Source organism: Scyliorhinus torazame, chromosome 13, assembly GCF_047496885.1.
Source record: "Scyliorhinus torazame isolate Kashiwa2021f chromosome 13, sScyTor2.1, whole genome shotgun sequence".
In the NCBI taxonomy this organism is placed as follows: domain Eukaryota; kingdom Metazoa; phylum Chordata; class Chondrichthyes; order Carcharhiniformes; family Scyliorhinidae; genus Scyliorhinus; species Scyliorhinus torazame.
The window spans coordinates 220,142,706-220,155,175 of NC_092719.1; the positions used below are offsets into that span (position 1 = coordinate 220,142,706).

Sequence of the window (12,470 nt, forward strand, 5' to 3'; positions counted from 1 at the left end):
GGGAGGGTTGTAGGGACTGGATGAGGTTACAGAGATAGCGAGGGTGTAGGGGTTGGAGGAGGTTGCAAAGATAGGGAGGGGTGTAGAGTCTGCAGGAGATTACAGAGATAGGGAGGATTGTGGGGCTTGAGCAGGTTACAGAGATAGGAAAGGTGTAGGGGCTGGAGGAGGTTACAGAGATAGGGAAGGGTGTAGGGGCTGGAGGAGGTTACAGAGATAGGGAGGGTTATAGGGGCTGGAGGAGGTTACAGAGATAGGGAACGTTGTAGGGGCTGGAGGAGATTACAGAGATAGGGAGGATTGTGGGGCTGGAGCAGGTTACAGAGATTGGGAGGGTTGTAGGGGCTGGAGGAGGTTACAGAGATAGGGAGGGGTGTAGGGGCTGGAGGAGGTTACAGAGATAGGGAGGGGGTGTAGGGGCTCGAGATGATTACAGAGATAGGGAGGGGTGTAGGGGCTGGATGAGGTTACAGAGATAGGGAGGGGGTGTAGGGGCTGGAGGAGGTTACAGAGATAGGGAGGGGGTCTCGGGGCTGGAGGAGGTTACAGAGATAGGGAGGGTTGTAGGTGCTGGAGGAGTTTACCGAGATATGGAGTGTTGTAGGGACTGGAGGAGGTTACAGAGATAGGGAGGGTGTGGGGGCTGGAGGAGGTTACAGAGATAGGGAGGGTTGTAGGGGCTGGACGAGGTTACCGAGATAGGGAGGGTTGTAGGGACTGGAGGAGGTTACAGAGATAGGGAGGGGGTGTAGGGGCTGGTGGAGGTTACAGAGATAGGGAGGGGTGTAGGGGCTGGAGGAGGTTACAGAGATAGGGAGGGGGTGTAGGGGCTCGAGATGGTTACAGAGATAGGGAGGGGTGTAGGGGCTGGAGGAGGTTACAGAGATAGGGAGGGGGTGTAGGGACTGGAGGAGGTTACAGAGATAGGGAGGGTGTGTAGGGGCTGGAGGAGGTTACAGAGATAGGGCGGGGTGTAGGGGCTGGAGGAGGTTACAGAGATAGGGAGCGTTGTAGGGACTGGAGGAGGTTACAGAGATAGGGAGGGTTGTAGGGACTGGAGGAGGTTACAGAGATAGGGAGGGTGTCGGGGCTGGAGGAAGTTGCAGAGATAGGGAGGGGTGTAGAGTCTGCAGGAGATTACAGAGATAGGGAGGATTGTGGGGCTGGAGCAGGTTACAGAGATAGGGAGGGTTGTAGGGGCTGGAGGAGGTTACAGAGATAGGGAGGGTTGTAGGGGCTGGAGGAGGTTACAGAGATAGGGAGGGGTGTAGGGGCTGGAGGAGGTTACAGAGATAGGGAGGGGTGTAGGGGCTGGAGGAGGTTACAGAGATAGGGAGCGTTGTAGGGGCTGGAGGAGGTTACAGAGATAGGGAGGGTTCTAGGGGCTGGAGGAGGTTACAGAAATAGGGAGGGGTGTAGGGGCTGGAGGAGGTTACAGAGGTAGGGAGGGGGTGTAGGGACTGGAGGAGGTTACAGAGATAGGGAGGGTTGTGGGGCTGGAGGAGGTTACAGAGATAGAGAGGGGTGTAGGCGCTGGAAGAAGTTACAGAGATAGGGAGGATTGTAGGGGCTGGAGGAGATTACAGAGATAGGGAGGGTTCTAGGGGCTGGAGGAGGTTACAGAGATAGGGAGCGTTGTAGGGACTTGAGGAGGTTACAGAGATAGGGAGGGTTGTAGGGGCTGGAGGAGGTTACATAGATAGGGAGGGGTGTAGGGGCTGGGGATGGTTACAGAGATAGGGAGCGTTGTAGGGACTTGAGGAGGTTACAGAGATAGGGAGGGCTGTAGGGGCTGGAGGAGGTTACAGAGATAGGGAGGGTTCTAGGGGCTGGAGGAGATTACAGAGATAGGGAGGGGTGTAGGGGCTGGAGGAGGTTACAGAGATAGGGAGGGTTCTAGGGGCTGGAGGAGATTACAGAGATAGGGAGGGGTGTAGGGGCTGGAGGAGGTTACAGAGATAGGGAGGGGGTGTAGGGACTTGAGCAGGTTACAGAGATAGGGAGGGTTGTAGGGGCTGGAGGAGGTTACAGAGATAGGGAGGGTTCTAGGGGCTGGAGGAGGTTACAGAGATAGGGAGGGGTGTAGGGGCTGGAGGAGGTTACAGAGATAGGGAGGGTTCTAGGGGCTGGAGGAGGTTACAGAGATAGGGAGGGACGAGGCCCTGGAGGGATTTGAAGACAATGATGGGAATTTGGAAATCCAGCTATTGCTGGTTCTGGAGTCGATGTCAGTCAGAAGAGGAGAGATTTCAGCCAAACTGGAACACTGAGAAACGCCATGGATGAGTCCATCAGGTGTGGCATCACTGACGGTCTGGGTTTCCGTGTCCTGGAACACAGTGGGCTCAGAATCCAGGCGGGTGACAGAGTGGGGTCTGGCTCTCAGACACACGCTTTATTGAACGGTGAGACAGGGTTGTCTGGCCGTTCCTGTTACTCTGTCCGTAACCTCCACATGATCAGGAGCGGGAATCCCAATATGTTAACACCTTTCGGCCCACTGAGCAAGGAGCAGGTCCCGGTGTGTGGGAGCTGGTTGAGCTGGGTGCTGCTGTGTTGTGTCGCGATAGTTTTCCACTCAGTGGGGTTAGCCAGCTCACCAGGATGCTGCCGGCCTTGATGCGGGGATCATAGGGAGCCAGGAAGTCCTGGGGCAGTTCGGCATTCCTCAGCATCTCCTGAACCATGCTAGTTGCTGCAATGAGAAAGGAAGTGTCACCTTCACTGTGACGGCTGCAACCCTGCCCTGCTCACCTCCCCCACCTTTCACTTCCCCAAGTTGGCTTGTATCAGCAGCCAACCATGGGCAGCTAATTCTCTCAATTTTTTGCCAAAACCTCCTGGGTTTGAGATGCACACCAGCTACTTGTGCCCATAGTGCAGCCTGACACTGCTGGCGCAGCGCTGAGGGAGCGCTGCACTGTCAGAGGTACTGTCAGGTGGATCAGAGTTGAAACAAGATGGACGTGAATGATCCACTGGCCATGTATCGTTTCCATCTTCCCCACAAATCGGTCCCTGTGTCCGAGGAATCTAGAGTCCTCAATCTTTCCAGACACTCATTTATCCTCCTATTTCTATACTCACTATGATGAGGCACTGGAAGGAATCCTGGGATTCCGACTTGGTGCTCCGATTTATTAATTTCTTTCCTCGCCCACTAAAACCTTTCCAACTTTGTTGTCAGTTTGGAATGGACCATGCTGCCAGTTATGATTGCTACTCCGGCTCCGAATATTCTGCTGCAACTTCCCTGACACATCCCGAATGAAATACAAAGGCTGAATGTTGAATCCTCTCTCGCTTCCAGGTATCAACATTACACCAGTTCTCGCACACATTTCCTGTTTGGCTCTCTCTCTCACTCTCTCTCTCTCACACTCTGTGTCTGTCTCACTCTCCCGGAGTGGCGGGGGGGGGGGGGAGGTATTGGGTCTCTTCACACCAGTTTTAACTCCAGGTCCCTTTCAAGCACCAACCATCTGGAGGCTTGGTGAGTTGCTGCAGTGCATCTTGTGGAAGGTACGTACGGCTGCCACTGTGCTTCCGGCGGGGAGTGAATAATAATAATCTTTATTGTCACAAGTAGGCTTACATTAACACTGCAATGAAGTTACTGTGAAAAGCCCCTAGTCGCCACACTCCGGCTCCTGCTCGGGTACACAGAGGGAGAATTCAGAATGTCCAATTCACCTAACAGCGCGTCTTTCGGGACTTGTGGGAGGAAACCGGAGCACCCGGAGGAAACCCACGCAGACACGGGGAGAACGTGCAGACTCCACACAGACAGTGACCCAAGCCGGGAATCGAGCCCTGGTGCTGTGAAGCAACTGTGCTAACCACTGTGCTGCCACGCGCCCATATGTTTGTGAATGGGGTGCCAATCAAACGGGCTGCTTTGTCCTGGAAGGTGTCGAGCTTCTCGAGTGTTATTGGAGCTGCACCCATCCAGGCAAGTGGAGAGAGACCTGAACTCGTGACTGTGACTCTGAGGTGGGGTGGGGGGGGGGGGGGTGGGACGACTTTCAGCAAAGGCTGAATTGATGAATGTAAACCAAGTGGCTACGTGAGAATGTGGTGACACAGCTACAAAAGAGGTCCCATACATAGAACCAAAATAGAAGCAGGAGGAGGCCATTCGGCCCTTCGAGCCTGCTCCACCATTCATTATCATCATGGTGATCATCTAAGAAGAGCCAGGAGGGGACATGAGAGGTCTTTGGCAGGTAGGATCAAGGATAACCCTAAAGCTTTCTATAGATATGTCAGGAATAAAAGAATGACTCGGGTAAGAGTAGGGCCAGTCAAGAACAGTAGTGGGAAATTGTGCTTGGTGTCCGAGGAGATAGGAGAGGTGCTAAATGAATATTTTTCGTCAGTATTCACACAGGAAAAAGACAATGTTGTTGAGGAGAATACTGAGATTCAGGCTACTAGATTAGAAGGGCTTGAGGTTCATAAGGAGGAGGTGTTAGCAATTCTGGAAAGTGTCAAAATAGAGAAGTCCCCTGGGCCAGATGGGATTTATCCTAGGATTCTCTGGGAAGCTAGGGAGGAGATTTCTGAGCCTTTGGCTTTGATCTTTGTCATCTTTGTCTACAGGAATAGTGCCAGAAGACTGGAGGATAGCAAATGTTGTCCCCTTGTTCAAGAAGGGGAGTAGAGACAACCCAGGTAACTACAGACCAGTGAGCCTTACTTCTGTTGTGGGCAAAATCTTGGAAAGGTTTATAAGAGATAGGATGTATAATCATCTGGAAAGGAATAATTTGATTAGAGATAGTCAACACGGTTTTGTGAAGGGTAGGTCGTGCCTCACAAACCTTATTGAGTTCTTTGAGAAGGTGACCAAACAGGTGGATGAGGGTAAAGCAGTTGATGTGGTGTATATGGATTTCAGTAAAGCGTTTGATAAGGTTCCCCACGGTAGGCTATTGCAGAAAATACAGAGGCATGGGATTCAGGGTGATTTAGCAGTTTGGATCAGAAATTGGCTAGCTGGAAGAAGACAAAGGGTGGTGGTTGATGGGAAATGTTCAGACTGGAGTCCAGTTACTAGTGGTGTACTACAAGGATCTGTTTTTGGGCCACTGCTGCTTGTCATTTTTATAAATGACCTGGAGGAGGGCATAGAAGGATGGGGGAGTAAATTTGCAGATGACACTAAAGTCGGGGGAGTTGTGGACAGTGCGGAAGGATGTTACAAGTTACAGAGGGACATAGATAAGCTGCAGTGCTGGGCTGAGAGGTGGCAAATGGAGTTTAATGCAGAAAAGTGTAAAGGTGATTCATTTTGGAAGGACTAACAGGAAGACAGAGTACTGGGCTAATGGTAAGATTCTTGGTAGTGTGGATGAGCAGAGAGATCTCGGTGTCCATGTACATAGATCCCTGAAAGTTGCCATCCAGGTTGAGAGGGTCGTTAAGAAGGCGTACGGTGTGTTAGCTTTTATTGGTAGAGGGATTGAGTTTCGGAGCCATGAGGTCATGTTGCAGCTGTACAAAACTCTGGTGCGGCCGCATTTGGAGTATTGCGTGCAATTCTGGTCGCCGCATTATAGGAAGGATGTGGAAGCATTGGAAAGAGTGCAGAGGAGCTCACCCTCCTCACAGCTCACCCTCCTCACAGCTCACCCTCCCTCACAGCTCACCCTCCCTCACAGCTCACCCTCCCTCACAGCTCACCCTCCCTCACAGCTCACCCTCCCTCACAGCTCATCCCCCTCACAGCTCACCCTCCTCACAGCTCACCCTCCCTCACAGCTCACCCTCCCTCACAGCTCACCCTCCTCACAGCTCACCCTCCTCACAGCTCACCCTCCTCACAGCTCACCCTCCCTCACAGCTCACCCTCCTCACAGCTCACCCTCCCTCACAGCTCAACCTCCTCACAGCTCACCCTCCCTCACAGCTCACCCTCCCTCACAGCTCACCCTCCCTCACAGCTCACCCTCCTCACAGCTCACCCTCCCTCACAGCTCACCCTCCCTCACAGCTCAACCTCCTCACAGCTCACCCTCCCACCCAAATTGGTGTCATTTGCAAATTTGGAGAGAATACATTATGTTGCCTCTTCCAAATTATTGATATATAATGTGAACAGTTGGGGTCCTGGCACAGACCCCTGTGGTACCCCACTAGTCACTGCCTGCCAATCAGAAAAAGACCCATTTATTCCAACTTTTTGCTTCCTGTCTGCTAACCAGCTTTCTAACCATCTCAAGCCACTACCCGCAATCCCATGCACTTCAACTTTACACATTAATCTGCGATGTGAGACCTTGTCGAAAGCCTCCTGAAGTCTAAATAAACCACATCCACAAGTTCTCCCTGGTCGACTCCACAAATTGCATCTTCCAAGAATTTTTTTTTTTAATTTAGAGTACCCAATTATTTTTTTTCCCCAATTAAGGGGAAATTTATTGTGGACAATCAACCTATCCTGCGCATCTTTGGGTTGTGGGAGTGAGATCCACACAGACACGGGGAGAATGTGCAAAGTCCACACGGACGGTGACCTGGGGCTCAGTACAGCACAGTGGGTGTACCTATAACACATGGACTCCCCCACCTGGTTCCAGAAAATGGCTCAGTTCCACCCTCTCAAGGGCAACTAGGGGTGGGCGATAAATGTTGGTCTAGCCAAAGTCTCTCACATCCCGTAAATGAATAAAAAAGAACAGAAGGACGTGACCACAATGACACCATCTCTCCGGGAGCCCAAAGCCTTTTTCCTGTGAGTGAGTTGGGGAAAGGGGCAGGTTGTGGGGCCTATTCCTCTAGGCCTCAATGGGCGTGGATGCAGCCTTGGAGTTGGTGGAATATCTCTCCCCACTGTGCTCACCAGCCCGTCCCCGTCCTCAAAACAACCACCCCCACTCTCTCCCAAATTTTCAGTTCTCCCCATCTGCCTCCCCCGCCAGCACACCTGCCATGTTCCCTCTCCAGCGCTCCCTTCCCAGGCCGGTGTCTGGGTGGCCAGGCGGCTCCCTGTTCTTTCGGAGAAGCTACTCACCATTGGGTGGAAGATCACTCTTTTCCGGAATGATCTTCTTGATCTCGGTAGCAACGTGGCTGAGGCTGTTGACCAGCTGAACCTGTTTGTGCAATCCCTCCAGGACGGACTGGCCACAGCCCATCAGGTATGCCTCCAAGATCACAGCGAAACGGTCACAGAAATAGGGAGAACCCGTCACCTCACATCGCAGGTACCAGAAAAAGAAATGGCCAATTCGCTTACTCTGCAGGAACACAGGGCATTGAGACATCAGAGAGAAGGAAAATGCATTGATTCTGAAATGAAATGAAATGAAATGAAAATCGCTTGTTGTCACAAGTAGGCTTCAAATGAAGTTACTGTGAAAAGCCGCTAGTCGCCACATTCCGGCGCCTGTTCGGGGAGGCTGGGACGGGAATCTCTCTGTAACCCCATCAATTGCTGAAACCCAAACCGCCTTGGAATGCCCCTCACAACAGAATCTTGTCTTCAAGTCACATTCCAGATCTTGCGACTGTTTTCGCAATGTAACTGTCAAATTGTTAATACATTTAAATATTTCCAGAGAGTGGAGCACAAAATCCTGGTCACACTGTCAGAGGGTCAGCACTGAGGGAGTGCCGCACTGCCAGAGGGTGAGTACTGAGGGAGTGCTGCACTGTCAGAGGGTCAGTACTGAGGGAGCGCCGCACTGTCAGAGGGTCAGTACTGAGGGAGTGCCGCACTGTCAGAGGGTCAGTACTGAGGGAGTGCTGCACTGTCAGAGGGTCAGTACTGAGGGAGTGCCGCACTGTCAGAGGGTCAGCACTGAGGGAGTGCCGCACTGCCAGAGGGTCAGTACTGAGGGAGTGCTGCACTGACAGAGGGTCAGTACTGAGGGAGTGCCGCACTGTCAGAGGGTCAGTACTGAGGGAGTGCTGCACTGTCAGAGGGTCAGTACTGAGGGAGTGCCGCACTGTCAGAGGGTCAGTACTGAGGGAGTGCCGCACTGTCAGAGGGTCAGTACTGAGGGAGTGCCGCACTGTCAGAGGGTCAGTACTGAGGGAGTGCTGCACTGTCAGAGGGTCAGTACTGAGGGAGCGCCGCACTGTCAGAGGGTCAGTACTGAGGGAGCGCCGCACTGTCAGAGGGTCAGTACTGAGGGAGTGCTGCACTGTCAGAGGGTCAGTACTGAGGGAGTGCCGCACTGTCAGAGGGTCAGTACTGAGGGAGTGCTGCACTGTCAGAGGGTCAGTACTGAGGGAGTGCCGCACTGTCAGAGGGTCAGTACTGAGGGAGTGCCGCACTGTCAGAGGGTCAGTACTGAGGGAATGCTGCACTGTCAGAGGGTCAGTACTGAGGGAGTGCCGCACTGTCAGAGGGTCAGTACTGAGGGAGTGCCGCACTGTCAGAGGGTCAGTACTGAGGGAGTGCTGCACTGTCAGAGGGTCAGTACTGAGGGAGTGCCGCACTGCCAGAGGGTCAGTACTGAGGGAGTGCTGCACTGTCAGAGGGCCTGTGCTGAGGGAGTACTGTACTGTCAGAGGGTCAGTACTGAGGGAGTGCTACACTGTCAGAGGGTCAGTACTGAGGGAGTGCAGCACTGTCAGAGAGTCAGTACTGAGGGAGTGCCGCACTGTCAGAGGGTCAGTACTGAGGGGGTGCCGCACTGTCAGAGGGTCGGTACTGAGGGAGTGCTGCACTGTCAGAGGGTCAGCACTGAGAGAATGCTGCACTGTCAGAGGGTCAGTACTGAGGGAGTGCTGCACTGTCAGAGGGCCAGTGCTGAGGGAGTGCTGTACTGTCAGAGGGTCAGTACTGAGGGAGTGAAGCACTCTCAGAGGTTCAGTACTGAGGGAGTGCCGCACTGTCAGAGGGTCAGTACTGAGGGGGTGCCGCACTGTCAGAGGGTCAGTACTGAGGGAGTGCTGCACTGTCAGAGGGTCAGTACTGAGGGAGTGCCGCACTGTCAGAGGGTCAGTACTGAGGGAGTGCTGCACTGTCAGAGGGTCAGTACTGAGGGAGTGCTGCACTGTCAGAGGGTCAGTATTGAGGGAGTGCTGCACTGTCAGAGGGTCAGTACTGAGGGAGTGCTGCACTGTCAGAGGGTCAGTACTGAGGGAGTGCTGCACTGTCAGAGGGTCAGTCCTGAGGGAGTGCTGCACTGTCAGAGGGTCAGTACTGAGGGAGTGCTGCACTGTCAGAGGGTCAGTCCTGAGGGAGTGCCGCACTGTCAGAGGGTCAGTACTGAGGGAGTGCTGCACTGTCAGAGGGTCAGTACTGAGGGAGTGCCACATTGTCAGAGGATCAGGACTGAGGGAGTGCTGCACTGTCAGAGGGTCAGTACTGAGAGAGTGCTGCACTGTCAGAGGGTCAGTACTGAGGGAGTGCTGCACTGTCAGAGGGTCAGTACTGAGGGAGTGCTGCACTGTCAGAGGGTCAGTACTGAGGGAGTGCTGCACTGTCAGAGGGTCAGTACTGAGGGAGTGCTGCACTGTCAGAGGGTCAGTACTGAGGGAGCGCCGCACTGTCGGAGGGTCAGTACTGAGAGAGTGCCGCATTGTCAGAGGGTCAGTACTGAGGGAGTGCTGCACTGTCAGAGGGTCAGTACTGAGGGAGTGCCACATTGTCAGAGGATCAGGACTGAGGGAGTGCTGCACTGTCAGAGGGTCAGTACTGAGGGAGTGCTGCACTGTCAGAGGGTCAGTACTGAGGGAGTGCTGCACTGTCAGAGGGTCAGTACTGAGGGAGTGCTGCACTGTCAGAGGGTCAGTACTGAGGGAGTGCTGCACTGTCAGAGGGTCAGTCCTGAGGGAGTGCTGCACTGTCAGAGGCTCAGTCCTGAGGGAGTGCTGCACTGTCAGAGGGTCAGTACTGAGGGAGTGCTGCACTGTCAGAGAGTCAGTACTGAGGGAGTGCTGCACTGTCAGAGGGTCAGTACTGAGGGAGTGCTGCACTGTCAGAGAGTCAGTACTGAGGGAGTGCTGCACTGTCAGAGGGTCAGTACTGAGGGAGTGCTGCACTGTCAGAGGGTCAGTACTGAGGGAGTGCCGCACTGTCAGAGGGTCAGTACTGAGGGAGTGCTGCACTGTCAGAGGGTCAGTACTGAGGGAGTGCTGCACTGTTGGCGATGCTGTCTTATTAACGAGCTCCGTTGCTTTCTCAGGTCGACCTTCAAAATTCGGCAGAACAATTTGGAAGAAGGTTGTGGTGTGCGGTGGATGGGGTTGGGTGGGGAGGAGGTGTTGCCTGTCCTCCCCTGTGGTACAGGATCAATACCTATCGCTCAATTAATGTGATTTAAATAGATCATTGCATTGCTGTCTTTGGGTCTTGATGTGCAGAAACTGGCTGCCTTGTGTCCTCCACCACAGCAGGGATTGCACTTTAGAAAAGTACTTTATCGGCGCCTGGTGAGTTGGTGCAAGGTTGAATTAATGTTTGAGATCTGAGTGAGGAGCTGCTGTGTGGACAGTGTTGAACACGGAGATGTTATTCCACTCATGTCACTGAGTTTCGTTGGACACTCACCCTCAATGCGCACCGAATAAGAAATCTCGCTAAAGCACTGTCGTGGTACGGTTCAAACTTCAACGCCTGAAGAAAGAGACAACAAAACAACAGCTGAGAAAGCAGTGTGATTGGCGGACTCTCTGTCTCTCACCCTGCACGCTGGCACCAAGTCCCAGCACCCCTCCCGAAGCCCACACCCCACAGCTCAGAGCCCTGGGGGAGGGGGAAGGGAGGCGACTTTACCCCCCCAGTCCCCCGGGTCAGGGGTTCGTGATTTTCTTCTGGCCGCCCTCGTCAGGCTGGTGTGACAAAGCCGAGGAGAGGGAGGGGAGGGCCATGGGGAGGGCCATGGGGAGGGCAGTGCTTCCTCAACACAAGGTGTTGACCCCCCTCCCACCCCAGACCTCATACCACCAACCACTGTCTCAGTGGGTGGCAGGCTGGCACTGTCTGTCTTGAAGGAAGAACGTGAGGGTAAAGGAGCCAGAGAGTTTATTGCGGGGATTCCAGAGTTAGGGCCTCAGGCTGTTGGAGAGATGGGAGTCAGGGAGACTCGAGTGGCCAGGATTGGAGGAGTGGAGTCGAACTGGGATGTTTGGGGGAGTAGAGGAGATTACAGAGATAGGGAGGGGGCGGGACCATGGAGGGATTTGAAAAGAAGGATGAGACTATTAAAATCAAAATGTTGGTTGAGGCGGAGCCAATGGAAGCAGGCCAAGTTCTTTATTAATTTCTCACAGTGAGACAGGATAAAGTCACTCTCAGACGTGGGGGCTGGCAGTGAATCAGCTAACTGGTTTCATCTGGTTCCTGGGGACAGTCGGCCCAGTTCAGTTCTCTACAAATTCAAAGTCTTCAGCGTGGCCAAGGGCACATGGAGAGCAGCAAATGCCAGAGCGCCAGCCTGGAGTTCAGTAAATGCGGAGTTTGGTGAGGTGGGCGTAGGAGGTGATTCTCAACCTTCCTCACCCGTTACGATTGGTCCCCTCAAGGCCGCAGCTCCTGGCCATGAGTGTGATCCGGGTCAAAGTCTTCCGCAGCAAGTGTCTGCGGCTCGAAGAACTCCGGCTCAGAGTCGCTGAGCTGGAGGCTGAGCTGCAGGCGCTGCGACAACTCAGGGAGCGGCACATCACCTGGACACGCTGTTAGGGTGGGACCTTCTGGTTTGGAAAGTGGTGAGGGGTGTGTGTGTGTGACTGCAGCGGGGGCGGGTAAGGGGATCCAGACGGCAGGATCTCAGAAATGCCCACCTCTGAAATTGCCCAGCCAGTCGGGATGAGAGGGAGGGGGGAATGAAGGAGTGTCGCAGGGGTCAGTCCTCGGACCGCGACTGGTTACAATCTATAGAAATGATCTGGCCGGCAGGGACAGAGTGTTGGAAGCACAATGTGCTAAACTAGGTAGGAAAACAGGCAGTGAAGTGAAGATAAAGGCCGGGATTCTCCCCCAGCCGGCAGGCGGGCTGTCCCGGCGGCAAAGAGCGGCGTGAACCGCCCCGGCGTTGGGCCGCCCGGAAGTTGCGGAATCCTCCGCACATCCGGGGGCGAGGCCGGCGCTGGAGTGGTTGGCACCGCGCCAACCAGCGGCAAAGAGCCTCCGCCGGCCGGCACGGGTTGGCGCATGCGCGGGAGTGCCACTGTGTTCTGGCGCATGCGCAGGGCGTTTCTTCACCGCGCCGGCCATGGCGGAGCTTTACAGCGGCCGCGCGGAGGGAAAGACTGCCCCCACGGCACAGGCCCGCCCGCAGAACGGTGGGCCCCGATCGCGGGCCAGGCCACCATGGCCCCACCCCCCCCCGGGGCCGGATCCCCCGCTCCCCCCCGAGGACCCCGCTAACCGCCCTTCAGGCCAGGTCCGGCCGGTATGGGCCGTGTGCATTTCACGCCGGCGGGACTGGCCGAAAACGGGCGGCCGCTCGGCCCATCAGACCCCGGAGAATCGCCGGGGTGGGACACTGCCTACGGCCCCCGACCGGCGCGAC

The 12,470-nt window shown here is 54.7% G+C and overlaps 1 protein-coding gene across 5 annotated transcripts in view; it reads right to left on the minus strand.

The window, feature by feature from the left end:
- The window catches only part of LOC140388630 (phosphatidylinositol 4,5-bisphosphate 3-kinase catalytic subunit gamma isoform), a 190,898-nt gene that overhangs the window by 163,725 nt on the left and 14,703 nt on the right, over nt 1-12,470 (minus strand). For all 5 annotated transcript variants that reach the window (XR_011934233.1, XM_072473079.1, XM_072473078.1 and 2 more), the window contains 3 exons: nt 10,508-10,573; nt 7,016-7,241; nt 2,601-2,695 (listed from right to left, as the gene is read on the minus strand). Coding sequence is in view for 4 of the 5 variants with exons in the window: in XM_072473079.1 (XP_072329180.1) it covers nt 2,601-2,695; nt 7,016-7,241; nt 10,508-10,573 (387 nt within the window). In the remaining variant the exon portion in view is untranslated. The remainder of the gene's footprint in view (nt 1-2,600; nt 2,696-7,015; nt 7,242-10,507; nt 10,574-12,470) is intronic.